Here is a 19,050-nt window from a genome sequence, read left to right as displayed (position 1 = left end):
CTCAGCAAGCCTTTCTACTCCATCACCCATGTCTTTTTCAAACATGCAACAAATACCCACTCTGGGCACACAACTTTATATTCTAGCTGCTTGGGTTTTCTCTCCATAGATCATTAATCTGTGGAGATCAGGTTTAACATGAACACAGGACTGAGGAGCCAAAGATCCATGGAGACTGGGTAACTGGCTTCTCCTCAATCCTACCTGGTTATCAAAAATAGACCCTTAACTTCTCCGGAATTCAGATCCTTCCCCTGTAAAATGGGGATAAGGATAGCTATTTCACAGTTACTATGACTGTTACATGGGATAACAAATGTGAAAATACTTGGTAAAACTTGTGGTATACACAATGATATCAGAGTAGTTTAAGAGTAGTCTTGCATAGTATTTCAGAGCACCAAAAATTTTACCCGTGTAGCGAAGTACTTCCGTGAGACAAAAGGTTGGTGATAAGGATTCGGGTAGAGTGTTGATTCAGTCACACTTGGCTGCCTTGAAATTTGTCTTGGCTCGGGGTCCTTGACTGGGTCCCCCTCCTCCGCGGACAGCTGGTCAGTCTCAGAGGGTTGGTCATCTCCCTCTTGCTTCAGAGACACAGGCTGGAATCCCTCAAAATTCCTAATTGTTGCCATTTCTTCTACCTAAAACAAAGGAAGAAACAATCTCAGTAGAAAAGAAGGGGGGGGGGGGTAGTCACCTATGCCCTGGCTAGGGCAAAAGGTCAACAGTGTGCAAATGATGTTCCTGAAACTGACAAGTCACTCACAAATTAACTAAACAAAGGCACTAATGAATGCAGCTCAATAACACAAATGCTACCAGCTTGCTGGGCCATTGACCAGGGGAGAGAAGCAGAGACCCTCTAGGCAGACAAAAGGCGCTGCAAGTAGGTCCATTTTCCCACCTAGAATCACAGAGGACAGGAAGCTGAGTGTGGAGATGGTCGTATGAAATAATTACCGAGCAATTGATCTTCAAGATTTCCTAGAATATTTGCGTAAAAACCCACCAGCCTGCCAAATTATTTAACAGTTAGAAGAAATGATAATGCACTTTCTCATATGTTGCTTAGGTAGTAATAGGGCACAAAATCACTTAGAACTGAGCATATTTTTAACTCAAAAAACAACAATTCTAAAATTTTATCCCAAGGAAATAATTTAGACAAATGCCCAAAGACATCAATATAGAAGGTAGTTCATCACGTGCCTAATAGCAGAAAAATACACAACCTTATGTCTACTAGCAAAACATTGTGTATAACAGCCACATTACACACTCATACAACATTGTGTCTAATACCAAAAAGAATATAGTAAAACGAAGAACTGGTCAGTAGGGAATTGGCTAAATATGTTATATCATAGAGTGAAATATAATGTAGTCATTAAAAATGTAAGTGCATATTTTTATCATGGAAATCTGTCCAAAATATATTGTTAATGGGAAAAGATGATCAATGAATTAAAAAAGATGAATTATTATATTCAAATGGATTAAAATAATTCAAAAAGAAAGAAGAAAGGAAACTGGGAGTTGAATATGTATATACCTGTATTGTGTGATAGGGTTAGAAAGCGTCTAAAAAGAAATAAAATAGAATACTAATAATGGTTATCTCTGGATGATAGGTGATTTTAATTTTTTGTTTTTATAAGTCTCTGGATGCTTACAATGATTATCTATGACTTAAGTAAAAGCACGATAAATTTATTTCTATTTTGTAAGTATACAGCACAATTAAACATAATAAATAGAAGGTATATGGTAGCCTAGCAAAGAGCGTCCCTACATCAGGTCACCGTCACATCACCTCCTCACCAAGCTGAGGCCAGATAGTCAGACCCGCGGTAAGTACACCGTCCCTGCAACAGAGAAGGTGGGTTTTATGCCCACCTTCACCGTGACTAGGAACATCATCTTATTCTCAGGGCTTGCCTCAGCGTCCCTAATCAGATAAATTCCATGTCCTCGATTCTTGTGAAACACTAGAAAGTGAGAAACAGCCCCAACTCAGCAAGCGTACATTCTTAACACTGGGAGTAGAGTATTCAAGAGAGGTAAAAATAGTATGAGCATATGACCTATTGCCTAAAGCTGGACACTTTGGAGCATGAAAAGTGTCCTATTAACAATTATGCCCGAATGAGAGGTGTAAACCGGGATTATCTCAATCAAATGTAGACATACGCAGTCACCCTGAGGGATCTGAATGCAGGAAAACACAGCTGGTTAGGGGGCTCACCAGTGAAAAGCCCTCCGCAGGTCACATCACAGGTTCCCCCATCTGATCCTCCCAGCGACCCTAGAAGATGATTTTACCTGCATCTCTCTGGGGACCACAGCGTTTAGGGGAACCCCCCAGGGCACACTCAGATAGCTGTGGCAGCACCTGGATGCCCACCGGGCTCCCAACCATGCTTCCAGGCCAATCCAGCACGCCCATTCTGAGGCACGCGGTGTAACAGCAGGAAGGCTTTGCTGGGTCTTCAGTAATTTTTTTTAAGTTAGATGCATAAAAGGCAGAGATTAGCCTATAAGAAATACAAGGCACACCTGTAGAAGCAGGAGAAGTTGTGTGTGCATGCACTTTGTGTGTGTGTGTGTGTGTGTGTGTGTGTGTGTGTGTATGAGAGAGAGAGACAGAGACAGAGAGACACAGAGACCGAGAGACACAGACAGAGACACAGAGAGCAATCAGTGAAGCACTTTGGCCTCCCTAGCAGGTCTGTCGCCTCAATCACACAGAGGCTGTTGGAAGGAAGTGTGTTTCTAGAGCTCCCTGTAACCTGTTAAGGAGGTTTGTGCCTTTGGGGAAGGCAAGCCTGCCTCTGTATTTGCCACACTCTGCGAACACGCGCCTCACAACAGACATCTGCGGAAGGCTCCTGTGCCTGGAAAACAGAGGGAGGACTTAATTAGCACCACTTCCCCTCCCTCGGGCTGTCTTCTCTGGAAACACTCGGGGAGGAGAATCAGAGCACTTTGAGACCAAGCTGTTTGAGATCCAGGAAAGAAGGAAACTCAGCTCCACTTAAAACCTTACAGCCATGAATCGTGGAAAATGGAGCCCAGCTGCCTTAATCCAGGATGATTCCCGCTCTGCTCTAGTCACGGGGACATCTTTGCAAGGACAATGAACATAACTTCTTCAGCAGCCTCCCCAATGTGAGAGGGGTGCCACACATCGCATCGAAGCAGCCAGCTCCATTCCTGATCACCCTCGGCCCAGACAATGCTTCTCCCCAACTCAATAGATGTGCTCTCCTACCCCTGTCTGAAGAGACCGTATACACTGAAATACTAAAAGCATATTAAGACTGAAAACAAATCTAGACAAATTCAAATGTTTTCACTGCTTTACATGGATAAAGCAAGCCTTGCACTGGACCCATCCAGAGCCATTTATAATTTAAAAAGATCATTATTCTCTAACACTCCGTGGAATTTTAAATGCTAGCGTTTAGTACTCCAATAGCACAATGTCTGAGGAAAGCAAGGTCAAGGCTTAGAAAAGAAGTCCATACTTTTTGACCTAATCCCATTCCAGGAAATTCTAAAGAAGACAAAGGGTACAACATTAATTGCTTATTCTGGGAGGTAATGAAAAAACCAGAAATCAACCAAACACCTAAGAGCCAAGGAATTGCTAAGTCTGTCCAATTGATACCTTGCAGACATTTAAAATAATGTGCACAAGGCGGGGGCAGCAGCGAAGTAAGGAATGTATCTTCCTAGCTGAAAAAAAAAAAGCAAAAGCCAAAAACAAAGATTTTCTCTAGATAGAATGATTTGAATAATTTTTACATTGGTAAAGACCACAAGGAAAATACTTAGATTTATTAAGGTAGTTGAATTGAAACTGAATCTTCGCTTTTAAAAAAAAAATTAGATTGTGTTAGTGCTGCTTTTGCAATAAAAATAGAACGTTCAATAAATATGTTGATTTGCAAACTCCAGTATCATCTGAAACTGGCCCCCCACCCCCGACATGGAGGGGCAAGGAAAGACCAGACAAGGAGCAGACCGCTCCAAATTGGTAGGTGGCAGGTTTAATAAGCAAGGGAACTTACATGTGAGTTTGTCTTGGGCGCCGCAAGACAAGCACATCTCTGCACATGCCCACCAGAATCTTACAAGCTTATACACAGGACATACCTGGATTCAGTCACATAGAGGGTCGAAATGGTCTCAGCAACACCTCTCTCTCTCTCTCTCTCTCTCTCTCTCTCTCTCTCTCTGCTGTGTCCTTCAAGTGGCTCCCACTGTGGGAATAGTGGGTGGAATGTACGTTTCAAGGGCAGGGGAGGCGGGAGGAGCTTCCGATTGCCCCGGGGCTCGCTCGGGGTCAACTAGAGGTCCTTTCTTTTCCCTGACCTCCTTCAATGTACTGCCAAATAAATATCTAAAGAAGCGCACTCTTCCTTCAGTTAGATGATAAGAATTCTATATTTTTTCAGCTGCCAGCAAATTCAGAGCTAAATTTGATATAGTATTGCAATAAATAACTTATTTCTGTGTCCTCGTCTAAGTATGCCTGACTCCCTGTATACACGCTTTCATCTATCTCTTTGCGATTTTTTCTGATAATATTTCAGCAGCATATAAGGCATACACTGTAGCTAGAGAATCAATGGCTAGTCCAACTCCTTCCGTTCGCACACTTTGGAATGCTCAGGTGAGGGACTCGCCCAAGGACACGCAGCTAAATAGAATCAAGGCAGGATTCCTGACTCTCATTCACTGCTTCGGTTGTAGCACCTAGAAGAAAAGTAGAGAAGCAGCTACCAAACTTACCTGCTGGTCAACTGGAGACACTTTTGCCGCATGTCTCCGTCAGTCAGCTCTGCTTTGCCCTGGGATGGGAGATGACAGCTCCCGTGAAGCAGGGCTCACCCCAGCTCCTCCTTCCTCTGCAGCAGGCACTCAGCATCCAGCACCCAGCCCTGCGAGCTAAAGCCTTCTCCTCTACCTCAAGTCAGGCTGAATTATCCATCAGGTATGACACGCACAGTGCCTATGGCCCACAAGCCTTTTAGGGGCTCAGGAAACGTGTTAATTTATTTTAAAATCAGAAGAGACAAATTAAAAATTGTATGGTCAAAAGAAATGTTTTAATTTTTTTCTTATGTAAGAAAAAAAAGTGAAATTTGTAGACAGCCAAAACTTTTGGTTTTGCCTAAAATCAAAAAAAAAATAAATAAATAAAAAGACCACAGGGGGAACTATTTAAAGTCATAAAAATTTAAGTTTTAATATTGATAATATTATGGTGGAAAGGTCCATAAAGGCAAAAGAGTTTTAGCCTCATGGAAATGATAATGTGGCCCTGAATCAAATCTACGTCCTATTACTGACATTTCCTGCTTGATATCCCAGTCTGGGGCTCCATCCTAAACCATCAGAGCTAGAAACATTCCGCACCCCTTCCAGGGACTTTCAAACTCTTTATTCTGGAAGATTCTGCTCCACCACGGACTGAAAGATTTCTGTCCTGTGGACAAACTGCGCAATCTTAAGATAATTTTTTTTTGCTTTATTAAGATCAAAGAGAGACCCAGAAGAATTGACCCCAATAAATATTTGTTTTCTAGAAAAGCATATAGAGAACTATGTTAAAAACTTCTGATCAGCTTGAAAGAAGTAGCTGACCACACTGAGTGGCCACAACTCCAACCAGAGGCAGAGAAAGGGGGAGTTTGGGGGCTCTTTCCTTCTCACAAGAGTTTAATAAAGAATAGTTTGGACATAACAAAAAGTGCCACAGAGATACCAGTAAAATAAACAGAGATAGCAGTAAAACTCAGGGCTGTTTCATGGTGAACCTCTTCTAAGGGTCATGCATGCCACTGTCCACCACTACCGTGTCCCTTTTTCCATCCAGTTGTAAGAAAGTCATTCTTGGCTCCTCTCCCTCTCTGCCCCCCTGGCAAGCCTGCACAGCTGTTTCTCTCTTAAGTTCTTTACTTTCCCTGTCCTCTCCATGTATCTCCAGAAGTCTCCATGGGCTTGTTTTTAACTCTATGCAACGCTATTGTAGGCGCCGTATGATTTCCATGAAGCTTTTGAAATATTAACAGCCACTTAAGTATCCCCATTACTGCCTCTCTGGATCTTTGGGCAGACAATCTGACCTCCACATTTCGTAAATGAGGAAACTGAGGCCCAGATGGGTTTCCGTGTCTCCCCTGAACTGTCCATTTAGCCAATTAAAAAGGAGTTAAGGACAATAAAGAATGAAGTTATGGCCACCACAGGGTTAAAAATACTGCTTCCAGAGGATTATCTGTGGGCTGGCTAGGGGCTTAGAAAAGTCCTGGTTTTGCTGACAAGAACTGCTGCCTCTTTCAGGTGAGGTAGTGCTGGGCTGGGGAGGGAGCGTGGGAGTAAGTTCCTGTGGCTTATGCTGCTTTCAAAGAAGTCGACTGCTTTTCGGATGGTGACACCTCTACCGACTAGAAGGGGTTAACATGCTCGAGGCACATCCCCAAAATAAAAATCCACTTTTAATTTTGACATTTTGTAAAGGTAATTTATGTGAATTTATATGTGCAGCCTTTCCTGCGTCTCTGTGAGAACAGCCAAGGGATGTGCCGTGGATAAACAATACTCTAACACCTCGAAACTCCAACGAGCCCTCCTCTGTGCCAGCTGAGATAAGAGAATTGGCAAACAAGTCTTCGCAATTTCACATTTTGTACATTAGTGATAACATGCCAGCAGGGCTGCTCTGTATCCTGGGGGAAAGTTGACTTGATGCAGGGTCTTTTCCCTCCCAGCTGCCCCCTGGTGGGCCGGGCCTTGTGATCATTCAGCAAGGGGGTGGAGGGGACACAGGGCCAGCATGATGAATGCACCCCCACTCATTCACTGGGTAACCCTAGGGAAGTCACTCCTCTCTCTGCACCACAGATTCCTCATCTACAAGATGAGAGGCCAGACTTTATGGTTTGCATACATGAGTAACTCATTTCAATCAAAACAGATCCACTTCTCTGGTTTGGGAACTTTTCTGAAGCTTTCATGTGGGGAGAACACTATGTGAACGTTTGAAAACTGTTGGAGCAATTATTCCCAAGTTTCCTTCCAGCTCGATAGCTCCACAAGATTTGATGGACTTTTCTTCAGTACCCAGAGTATTCTAGACCTAAGTCTGGAGAGGTTGCTCATGGATGGTTTCCCCCATCTCATCTTCATTATGTGACTCCCACAAATATGGTAGTTCCCCTGTGACACACAGGCTATGGGGTCAGAGGAAGAGAACTGCCGTGTCATGAATTTGGGTACCCATTGTGAAGACTTTGGGGTCTTTGGCCTCTGACTTCTCTCGAGTGCAAATGGTGAGCCACACTGACCAGAGCTGCTAGGGACATCCACTGGGCACCTCACCCAGACCAGGGCTGGAGACACGCTAAGACCCCAATAAGTCTTCTTGCATTTAAGAAGGAAAACATGCAGAGATTTGCTGAGCCCTTCACACAAGATACTCATTTTTAAAGGGGGTTCTTTGAAAATATACACAAAAAGGAATTGATAAAGACAAAGATATTGACTAGAGAAGCTTGTGAGATTACAGATCCTTTGTGACTCCCTGAGATTAATCTTCTTACACACTCCCACAAACACTTCCACCAGTCTCCCAGCTGGAGTTATGGTAGGGCTTGGGTCCTTGACTTGTAGCATTTATCTCACTGTTGTATAATCCCCATGACATCCCTGTCTTCACCTCTGGGTAATGACAACTCTGAGCCCTCATCTTTATAGCCCACACTTGGCATGGGCATGACACAAAGCAGGTGCCAAGCATGAGTTCTCAAATGGATGCCCTGCTTGTTTCTCTGTCAGGTCTAAGTTTGAAAGGCAAGGCTTCTCTCAGATCCATTGTTGTTGGCACATGACCTCATACCTCATACATGAGTACTCAGTAAATGTTGGTGGGCTGAGTAATGAAGCCCTGTGTGCAACATGAATGGAAACATCTTCTGGACACAACAGACACACACAGAAGCACATGCTACAGTCTTTCCACAGAGAAGCTCATAGTCTAGCAGATAACCGCAGACTTTGGTGAGAGAGCCGCACTAGGAGAATGCGCACAAATGCTATAGAAACAGAAGGCGGGATTAACAGGGGTGAATGAAGGGAGGGTTGAGAGTGTGGAAAGTTAAAGTTGTGGAGAAAGGTGCCATAGAGCCAACTGCATCTTGGAGATGGGTGAGGCCATTCCTTGCACAGCTGTGAGGTGTAAACAGGGATGTGTTCAAAAGACAGCAGGTAATATGGTGTGTGTAACTGAAATGCCAGCTGCCCACCTCCGGCCCACACCCCTTAAGGAGCTGGTAACACTTGCTTAAAATTGCTGCTCTCTGACAGGATGATAGTCTGAAGTCCTCCTCACACCTCCTCTCTGCTGTCACCACACCTCCATCTCCATCCCTGCTGGATCAGTTCCCTCACAGCCCACCCCAATGCAGTGTCAGGGCTGGCACTGTAAGGGTTCCACTCGCCCCAGACGCTTCATGAGATTAACAACATCACTAAGGATTGAGAGAAGTCATGGAGAGGTGAGTCACACTGCATACGGTCCAATTTTGCACCATTCATCTGTTTCTTCTTTCTTTCAAGGGTAACAATTTTTTCTTTGTATGTGTGTTTATTATTTGAAGGACATACTGTTTCATCTACATATCCAAGTCACTCAGGTTCTGCCTTTCAGCACCCCAAATAAATGGAGTTCCCCCACAAAGATAAATTCTGGAGGTAGCTATTAATATAAACCTGTACAAGGATTTATGAGCTGGGGAGGAGCTGGCTGGAGATGTCCTTGAAAAAGCAGAAGGAAGCCAACCTATAAGCCAGGAGTCACATGTAGTGACTTATGTCACACGGTAGCAGAGGTGTCCTAAATTTGCAATTGGCCTGACCATGAAGAGCCTAGGACAGAAAGGGGACAAAAAAGTGGTAGAATTCTCCTCCTGGGAAGTAGAATAATTAAGGCTAAATCACCAGTCTTCCAACTCCCTCCAAAAGAAAGAAAGAAAAAAAATCAGCCTGCAAGGAATTGACCAGAATAAAGATGTTGGGTCTGGATGATGTACTTCGAGGGCACTATAAGCTCTCAAATATGGTTTCCACGTACAAGTGAAAAAGAAAGGAGCAAAGAAATCAAAAGAATCAACAAAGGGCAACAATTCAGCCCACAGCTGCCTCTTTTCTTCCCTCTCCAAAGTAAATAGGTTCCCTGATTTTGAAGCCTCTGGTTCAGAACCTAGATGGTGACAATGCTTAGAAATGAGAACAAGTCTCTTTCCCAGTTATTGGGACATCCCAGGGGAGTGTGTGGATTATGTCTCCAGGATTATTACCTACCCAGCATTAGTTCCAGTGCCAGAGAGCAGTACTAGCTCACATTCCACGACCAGATGTTCCTGGCTGGGAGCTTTGTTGAAGGAAGTAACCCCCAAGCCTGGGTTTCCTGCTAGACCAACTGTGACTTTTCACATAAGATTTTGTGAAATTAGGGGACAGACATTCATCCAAATGCTGACAACAGTATCCCCCCCAAAAAAATAAAAACTGCAGCCTTTATTATTTTAATGATATTTTTATTAGAAACATTTTTATTGAAGTATGTCATGCATTCAAAAAATCATAAATGTGCAGATCGATGAAAGATCATAAAATAAATACACCCAGGTAACAACCACATAGGTCAAGAAATACCATAGTAATGGCACATTGATAGGATTATTTTTCTCAAAGTAAATATTCAGTTGGTTTCAAGTGATGGAATCTGAGAGCACTGCCAGACATTTTAGATATCTGACAACACCCTCATTTTACAAATAAGAAACCAGTTGCTCAGAGAAGTGACTTAGCTCAGGTGACAAAGCAAGTTAGAGGAAGAACCAGGGTTTCAGGCTCATCTTCCCTGTTCTTATTGGCTCCAGCTCCTAGGAAGGCTTAGCTGGCCTATGAAGAAGAGAAACCTACTCTTTGTGATGACTCCTTTCTCCAATAGTCTAAGGTTTGGTCTTTGTTAGCTCCATAAAGCCCATTTCTGAAGAGCTGTCCTGGAGACAGCACTCTAAAGCCCACACAAATGATTGTTTCTTCCGTGAAGGGCTCCTGGATACACCAGGAACACACGGTAAAATATTTGTTAAATGAATTAAAAAAGAGACACTTCACAATGTCAGCTGGTGCTTCTCAAATTCTCCCTCTTCTATTTCCATGATCAGACTGGTCATTTTGACCCATGGCCTGTGAGATGACCTTCCCCTTTATGCCGAAGAGGGTGAGGGACCACCTACTGTGTCACAAGAGGAACAGTAGAAGGAACTGGAGAATTTCAGTTGAGAAGAAAGAAAATATGGAGGACACTGACCACTGTCTTCAGATATCTAAAGGATTGCCAGGGGGAAAAGAGCACATTTATTCCATTTGACCTTAGAATCATAAGAAAGGCAAAGAATCTCTTGTTTTTCATAATTAAGCTTCTCAAGAAAAAAAAGGTCCACCCATGCTGTCTCTCATTTTATCTCATTCACACCTGAATCCATAGGAATCTGTTTTTCATTGAGAAATATTCTCAATAATGCTCTTGTGACTGAATCCAATAGATCCTTTCCATTCCTTATCCTCCTTGATCTTCTTTAGCGCTGTTGATTGTTGACATGATCCTTCTTGAAATTCCTGTGTCCTTCTGTCCCTTGGAACTGCACATTCCCCATGGTCTTTCTACTTGCTTGTTCACTGCATTTATTTCTTTCAGGGAGACCCCGCCACAAATGCACAACACACACCCATATCTCAGATGCCAGTGTTTGTCAGAGCACACTCTGGATGTTCTCTCTAAGCAATCTCCTTCATTCTTACTGCTTAGCCATAGTCTATAGATCTCTGACTCCCAAATCTGTATCTCCAATCAGATCTCTCTCCCAAGCTCAAATCTATCTAAACAACTGCCCACTAGACACATCACCTTTGTTGACCCACAGGTACTTGAAACTCATTTTATCCAAAGAGGAAGTCATCGTCTTCGTACCTCCCCCATAAACTTGTTCCTCCTTTTTATTCTAATCTCAGTGAGTGACATCACAGCTATACAGTTGCTCAGGCCAAAAGTCTGCCTGATTCTCTCTTCCTGCCCAATACTTAGCAATCAGGCACCTAGTCCTATAGCTCTTGATTCCTCAATATCTACTGAATTGTCCACTTTGCTCTACTGCTATTGCCATGGCCTAAGTTCACCTCTTGTGGATCACTGTAACGGTCTTCTAACTGATCTCTCTCCAATATTTCCCTCTCAAATTCATGCAGCACACAGCAGGAAGACTAATCTTTCTAAAATACAAATCAGATTGTGTCACTTAACCATCAATGAATCCTCGTTGCACTCCAAATAAAGTAGGAGCTCATGTCTCACCAAGTCTCTTCCCTCCCTTTTCTTTTCCATCTTCTTGTCCCATCTTCCCTGTCACACCACAGCACTCACAACCTGTGCTTCAGCCACACTCCTCGACCTTTAGACTCATAAATCCACCAGGCTCCTTCTCAGTTCCTTACTTGATAACTCCCGTTGCCCTTCTTGTCTCAACGTAGAAAGCAGCTAAGCCTTCCTTGACCAATCTTGCCTCGTAACTTACACGCTTCTCCACTGTTTCTCCTTGTAGACTGTGTTTACCATAATGACAGTACTTATCACACTGTATCACAGCTATCTCTTAACTCACCTTAACATTCACATTGTCCTCACTAGTATGTAAAACAGTTGATGATAGGGACAGGGTTTTCTTACTGCGATATGCTTAGCACAAAGTAGAAGACATAGGCACATTCATTATGTGTTAGCTAAACAATGTATCAGTAATAAATATCTTTTTTCCATGGAGCACCCATGGCAGAAAAGCAAAGAAGTTCAGCTTAGAGAGCCTCTCTTCTCAGACGTGATGGAATCAGACCCGAAAAGGGAAGATTTGAAACCCTTTATTCTGAACCAGGCTCCAAAGTTACCAGTTCCCATGAGCTTCACAGGAATGGCAATTTAGAAATGCAATTTTTCCTATGCTCTCCATCTCCAGTCACTATGATCTTTTATCAACCAGTTCTTTAGTCATAGCCTGTCATTGGTCTCTGTGAGTAGTTTGTGAGTTCTGTGAGGGAATGAACCATGTCCTCATTTGTCCTCTTGGATGCCCACAGGATTCTTAACCTTCTATGCATTACAGTGAGCTCAGTTACAGCGGAGGTCACAGAAGACATCCGCACCACCAGAGGCAGAACAAGGAAAAAGTCGTTTCTGCCTCAAACTACCCTGATGGGTAGATGACAAATATGAGAACCTTTCCTGAGAGCAGGTCTAGGAATGGAAGGAGTAGAGGAGAACTTATCCTGAAACCAAAGGGCAATATTTGGAAACAGGCACTTGAAAGGGGTAGAACAAGACCAGATAGGGGAGCCTGAGGTCCTAAAAACAGATACTGCTAACTTCTCATCTTGTTGGGCACCATAACTCAAAGACAATCCATGTTTTAATAGTGAAATATACATTGAAGTCCAATGTTGAATGCTAAACAAGACACCAAATGGGACAAAATGGTTTAGCTATAAGAAAGTGTTAGAGTAATATCATCCTAAGGCAACTTTGACCCAATTCCACTCCTCCTAGATGAGAATGTTAACACCTGGGATTCAGCTTGTTCTACAAGATGCCAAGAGGATCCAAGTAGGTCCAGAGATCACCTCCCAGAGAGGGAAAATGCAAGAGAACTAAAGCAGAGCATTATTCTCCTGTGCAAATAATGAAGGCCAGCATACAGGTACGGAGAAATGAGAGCAGTTCTGTTTCAGGAAGGCCCTTCAGATTCATTATAAGATGGTTTAAGAAAAGTGGACAGTTCAGAATGTTAATGAATAAAAAGTAAAAAAAAAATTATATTAGCTTGTAGTTAGATAAGAAGGAGAGATGAGGAATAATAACATCTGTCACAAAAAGCCTTTTCTTTTTCTGTATTTCAGTAAGAACACAAAATAAAATATATAAGTTCCTAAGAAAATATAATTACAAGTACATGTAAGTAAATTATATGCACGTAAATAAGTCCAGAATACTAGAAAGGAAGGATAAATGTGTGTTTATGTGTGTGTGACCTGCTACATCTCCTGTTGAACCAGTCCACAGCATGACACAGAATAGATAGTAAATGCACTGAGAAAATGAAAATGCTGCTGGTGATATTCACATTTCCTTGGTTCTGGGAAGGTATATCTCAAGGCTGGCTTACTGGAGAGGAACACTGTTTGGTTTTGCTCAGCCTTCTGCAAGTGTACGATTTTACTCACAAAGCAGTTGAGGGGCTGTAGGAACATGGACCAGGGAAAGATCGATCCAGTCATTAATAAATGTCATCAGCAATGCCATCTTCATATGTTAAGTGCACATGTATGTTGTAATAATACCTCTCAATTTCTGTATCTGTGAAAATCTGCATGTTGATGCCTGCCCCGCTTACTCTATGAGATTGTTTTTGAAGATCAAATGAAAATGTTGTGAAAGTACTTTGCAAATGATGGAGAGTGCCTTGATCTTGCATCTTTTGAAGAGCCATTAGTATATCATCCTAGAAGAAGGAGGAGGCAATAAAATAATAACTGAGCAGGAACTTGTGGCCATCCCTGAAAGATGCCAAAGGGAAAGTGGCACTGTCCAAAGCCTTTAGGGAAAGCTGATTCCTATCTTGACAAAGGCAAAGCTACTGGCAAGATGCGGGGGATGATAGTGAGGAGACACCGTGTGTTTAGATGAAGGATGTGCCAGATCTTCCCAGGAGGCAACTGTTCCAAGTAGGCCAGGGGACCAGATAGAAAATGAAGCCCACAGGGCCAGAATTTGATAGGGATGCTGCCAGAGTCACCCAAAAACACACTTCCTGTGTCAATTCTTGCCTCTAGAGTCTCCCTTCAAGATATCAAATCAGTGAAAGAACATCTGTGGCTTACATAATATTGTCCTATTTGTGAATGGAGAAATTCAAGTGAATGAATAAGTTTGGCCACTCTTTAGAGCTTCTCTTTTGAGGTAAGTATCACCCAATGTGCATTGGAGCACAGTGTTACTGTTTGGCACTATCTCTGCATCTAAGAACTTCAACTATAACCCTGCATGGTGTTTAAAAATACCACTGAACTGTTTGACATTTTCCAAAATATATTTCCTGTTAACCATGGGGGAAGTTCTATCTTCCCTTCTTCTTTTTTTTTTTTAATTTTGATTTAAATTTTACTTAGTTAACATACAATGCAATATTGGTTTCTGCAGCAGCTGTCTTCCCTTCTTAAAGAGCTGGGGCCAATCTCTAATACCTAGTACTGTCCCTGGTTAATATTCTTCATCACTTCTTCTCTTGCATCCCACCAAAAATAGGCAATGTCAGGCTCCAAATGCCATTAATGTTGGACCGTGAAATCCTGTTAAGAAATAATTTTTCCACCAAAGCCTAGCCAGTGGATAAAATTATTAGAAAACTCTAGGGAGTAGTTGAAATCAACTCTCCCTTTGGGAGTGACTGAATGTAGACTCTTCAATGTAGGAGGGAGCTTACTTATGCTAGTTCAATATCACACCCAGTATAGGCGTCTCTAAGACTGTCACTTTGTTTCACTAATAATGGTATGTAGCTATAGATTTAAATTGCATGGTAAAGAAAGTGGGATTAACCAGTACATTGTTAGAAGCTATGCTGGTATATCTCAACAAAGAAATAAAGAGAGATAACATTCAAAATAACTAATATCTCTATCTATATTTTAAGCTCATCATCTTCCAGTGGCAATGCCATCCCCTTTTTCAAATAGCAATACTGCTTAATTTATAATTTATTTATAACATCTAATGTAGTTTAGATAGAATATTATGTAACTGTTATAATGAACGTAGTACAAATACAATAGAAAGACATCCAGGTATATTTTTTTTTAAAGACTACAAAATAGGACAGAGCATGATCTTAATTTTTATAAAAATAAAATACAGATATGTATAAAAGAAAGTCTACAAGGATAGCCACAAAAACGTTAACATTGGTTTTCTTTATGGATATTTTCCCTTAGTTATATTTTCTAATTTTTTACAATAAAAATATTTTGAAGAGGATAAAATGAAAAAGAAAGTACTAGTTTTAGCCAAAACATTTGAAAACTTAATGGCTTTTTAAGCACACCCATTTTTATCACAGATCCCTTATTCTCCAGCACCCACTGTAAGAGATAAAATAAATTCTGTTTCGTACAGAAAATGCGTCAAAAATTTGGCCCTCAGAAATTCCCCAAAAATTAAAGTCAGAAGAAGGCGAAAAATCATAGAGATAAAGACTATTTTCTGTACACAGTTAGGCTATTGGGCAATGATTTTTGTCTGCCCACTGATATGCGAAGTCTGTATTCAGGAAATAAAACCAAAAGAAACTGAGAGATGGAGAAAGATAGTGTCTGTTAGGCAAGTTTTATCACAAGGAGTTATGAAATCGCTATGTGGGCCACAAGTTACGAACCTGTTATGTAAATTCTATATGGGAAAAAGGTGGGGGAAATATTTGTCTTAGAGAGATAAGTCCAATGCACTTCCAATGAACAGATCCTCTGAGAACAAAGCCCTTATTTACAAATGGACTGGAGAGAGTAATTTGGCAGAAGTTACAGGTTTCCAGCAAAAGGTCACAGCATGGGATATGGAGTTGGAGAAGCGGCGGCAGTCCCCTTGTTTTGAAGAGTGGCCTGTGGAAGAGGCAGAGAAGGGGGCTGTTGAGGGGCGCCATTCTACACCAACCTGGCCTGAAAGGTCAGATTCAAAAACATCAGTTTGAAATAAACCAGCTTAAAATACTTTCCTTCATACCCCCTGCATTATGCCAACAGACTTCGAAGTCATAATATAACGAATCTTCCTTGAGAAGAGGTCAAGAGAAAATGCCTGGCCAAGGGAATCCACATCCCAAAACACAGCCCTAGATCTCCTTCACACCTGCTAAGTCTTCAATGATTCTTTGTGCTTCTCTCTGAAATTCATCCTCTCTCTTAGCAGAGATGACTTCACTTATGTGGTATCGAACAGGTTCTTATTTTCTTTCCCTTTTATGCTTTTTATCCCCCCACCCACCCAACTTTTGTAAAACTTTCGTTCTTGTTTGTTTTCAGTTGTTAAGCTTCAATCCTGTGTGGGAGCTTGGCCAATCAGTAGGAGTGGCTAAGTTACACAACTTAGCTTCGTCTCCTGAAGCCTGAAAGATGTCTTTGCTTTTGATTTAAGTGCAACTTTGTGGGGGATGTGTCAAAATCACTGACCCACAACTCAAGGGCACAAACGTTTGGAGAATTAATTAAACCAACTCTTCCACAAGACAATAGACAAGGAACAGTAAAGACATTAATTGATTCATTTCATGCAATCAATTTCTGTATCAGGAAATAGACTGGCACAGTAGAGAAATCTTTGGAGTCAGACAGGCTTGGGCTTTAATCCAGACCCCACAACTTACCAGCTGCCTGAGGTTGGGTAGCAATTTAAAAATCCTTTGCTTCTGTTTTCTCAAATGTGAAGTGGATCCAATATTTACCTTGCAGAACAGGATAGGAATGGGAAGAACTAATGGTCTAAAGGCCTAGCGAAGTACCTAAACTATAATAGAGTCTTAAACCCGAGTTTAAAGGTTTCCAGGAAAAAGAAGCTAGAAGTCTAATGATCAATGGACTCTATGTTAGAGACACTTCAGCAATTGGGATCAGAGCATGTAGTAACTAGTGATGGTGGGGAAAGTCTTGTAGGCTTTCATACAAGCCTCACATTTGTAAGTCATTGAGTCCATTGACTCAGATATGAGTCATCTCTTCTCTCTGGGCACTGTCTTTTTCACATGTAGAGGAGGGGACTGAACTACTTGGCCCCCACATTTCCTTCCAGTTCTGCTAGTCTAGGACCCCACACAGGCCTGGTTTGGAGCCCCCATTCTAAGTCAAAGTGGCGAGCTAAGAGGCCATTTTCAAAGCAGGTCAAATACCAAAAATAATAAGGTGGAATATATTTATTTTTATCACCTTCATCCCAGTACAAATCAAAACTTTCTAGTCCTTGGTTATATATTTATAGAGAATCACATCTTTAAGAGCACCAGGGATAAGAAATCAACAAGAAGAACAAGTTACTAGTTTCTTTCAGTTTTGGTTTTTAATTCAACAAGCAAAAAACACCAAATGGTGGGAACTTCTTTCTAGTTTCATTGGCTGTTCCCTCCAACCAGTGAGGGTGGCACTTTGGAGAGGATGCCCTTCCTAGGCATTCATCCTGCCCTTCATCCTGCCCACCTGCCCCATTCAAGGTCAAGTTCTTTTCCCACCCCAACGAACCACATTGTTGTGGGTCATGGCCTCCTTTCCACCCTCTGAAATGACCTAGCCATAACTTCCCAGATCCCTTCACATGGTGGAAGCTTTCACTGAGAGGTTTTGATCTTAGAATGAAGGACTTCATCCTTTTCAACTGACTATATACTACTATTCAAAGGTGAATCAAAACTAGATCTTCTTGTATGAAGTTGAGAGTCTCATGGAAGGGGTAATGATTTAAGCATCAATCTTAAATTAGATAGGTTTAAAATTAAAGATATTTATTGTATCAACTATGTGTACATACTCCTAGTGGACTATAACGGAACCATTAGAAATCATATTTTTAAGACAGTTACGTGACAGATAAAAATTCCTACGATAATGTTAAGTAAAAAAGCAGAGTCCAAAGCTACACATAACCTATGGTTTTATTTTTAAAGCCTGAAGTATATATAAATAAGCAAAGAAAAGTCCTAGAAATTAACATACGGAAGTGTTAAAGTGAACTTCTTTCTGGGGGGGGGTTGTAAAAGATGTCACAGCATAAGCCTGTAGTCAAATATTAATTGACATGAAAAGATATATTATTATGAAACAGAAATGCTGATTATAAATATTATATTAAAAAATCACCCACACATGTATTAGAAACACATGCACCAAAATGTTATGAATGGTTATCTCTGCATGACTGGCTTATGGATGATTTTTACTTTCTTTTTTACATTTTTCTAAAATTTTTAATTTTTTTTTTTGCATTGAACATACATTATACTTATGATTGAGGCTAAAAAATGTGAAAAATAATGTTTCAAGGATGTGTACCAAGTGAATATAAGTCATAGTCGTGGGGGTATGGGCACAAAAGGAATTGATTGAAATACAAGAATAAACATCTAAGACCTCAGAAAACCAGTGGGGACAGAAACAATCATACAAGAAATCTTATCAAAGGTAATGGTGACACAAGGAACTTGGAAGGGCTCCATCCCAGTCAGAGATCATTCTACCTGTGGGCTATGGAAATACACTAGTTTTTAATGTCCCTCTAATAGCTCTGCCCTACCTCCTGAAGGCACCTTTCCCTAGCTATCCAAACTCACTTGAGACAGATGGATCTCCTCAACAAGATGAAGCATTACCTGCATAAGGTAAGTGCCCTTCCCTTCGGAGGCACTCTAGGCTCCTCCAGGTCAGAAACCATCCTTTGTGCTGCTTTGTATTCCCCCCAATATCAACACCCAGTGTTCTCAACAGAAGGATGCTTACTAAATGTTTAATATATATACCGCATGGGGTATGGCAGAGGACAAGGGTAGAGTAGCGAGGAACCCTGTAGGTAATCACTAGCACTACCAACCACAGCATGTATGGCCTCCATGACAATGATTTGAAGAGACTTTGATGACTTGACAGTGAGGGAAACAGTGATAACACAAAGAACTCTTGTGTTGATAGATGTTCATTTATAGGAATTGATATTGATGATTATTTGGACCCATTTAACTTTTCTTATTACATTGTAGGCCATAAATTAAAGCAAAAGGAAAAGAAATCTTCCCCTAAATCACCATGCAGAGAAAATGAAAGTAAATAATTTTGGTGTGTATCTTTTAAGACTTCTACTTATGTCTGTAGATAGGATCTTTTTTTACTTCAGAAATG

General features: G+C 41.4%; 1 protein-coding gene across 6 annotated transcripts in view; it reads right to left on the bottom strand.

Moving 5' to 3' along the window:
• The window catches only part of TPRG1 (tumor protein p63 regulated 1), a 477,906-nt gene that overhangs the window by 293,823 nt on the left and 165,033 nt on the right, over nucleotides 1-19,050 (bottom strand). For 5 of the 6 annotated variants that reach the window (XM_057306600.1, XM_057306602.1, XM_057306603.1 and 2 more), the window contains exon 2: nucleotides 414-644. In XM_057306600.1, coding sequence (XP_057162583.1) covers nucleotides 414-635 — 222 coding nt within the window. In that variant the 5' untranslated portion in view covers nucleotides 636-644. Of the gene's footprint in view, nucleotides 1-413; nucleotides 645-4,161; nucleotides 4,375-19,050 lie in introns of those variants that run through there. The other variant, XM_057306601.1, reaches the window with a different exon arrangement.

Source organism: Ursus arctos, unplaced genomic scaffold (genome assembly GCF_023065955.2).
Source record: "Ursus arctos isolate Adak ecotype North America unplaced genomic scaffold, UrsArc2.0 scaffold_4, whole genome shotgun sequence".
In the NCBI taxonomy this organism is placed as follows: Eukaryota; Metazoa; Chordata; class Mammalia; order Carnivora; family Ursidae; genus Ursus; species Ursus arctos.
This window is presented reverse-complemented; position numbering and strand designations above follow the sequence as displayed.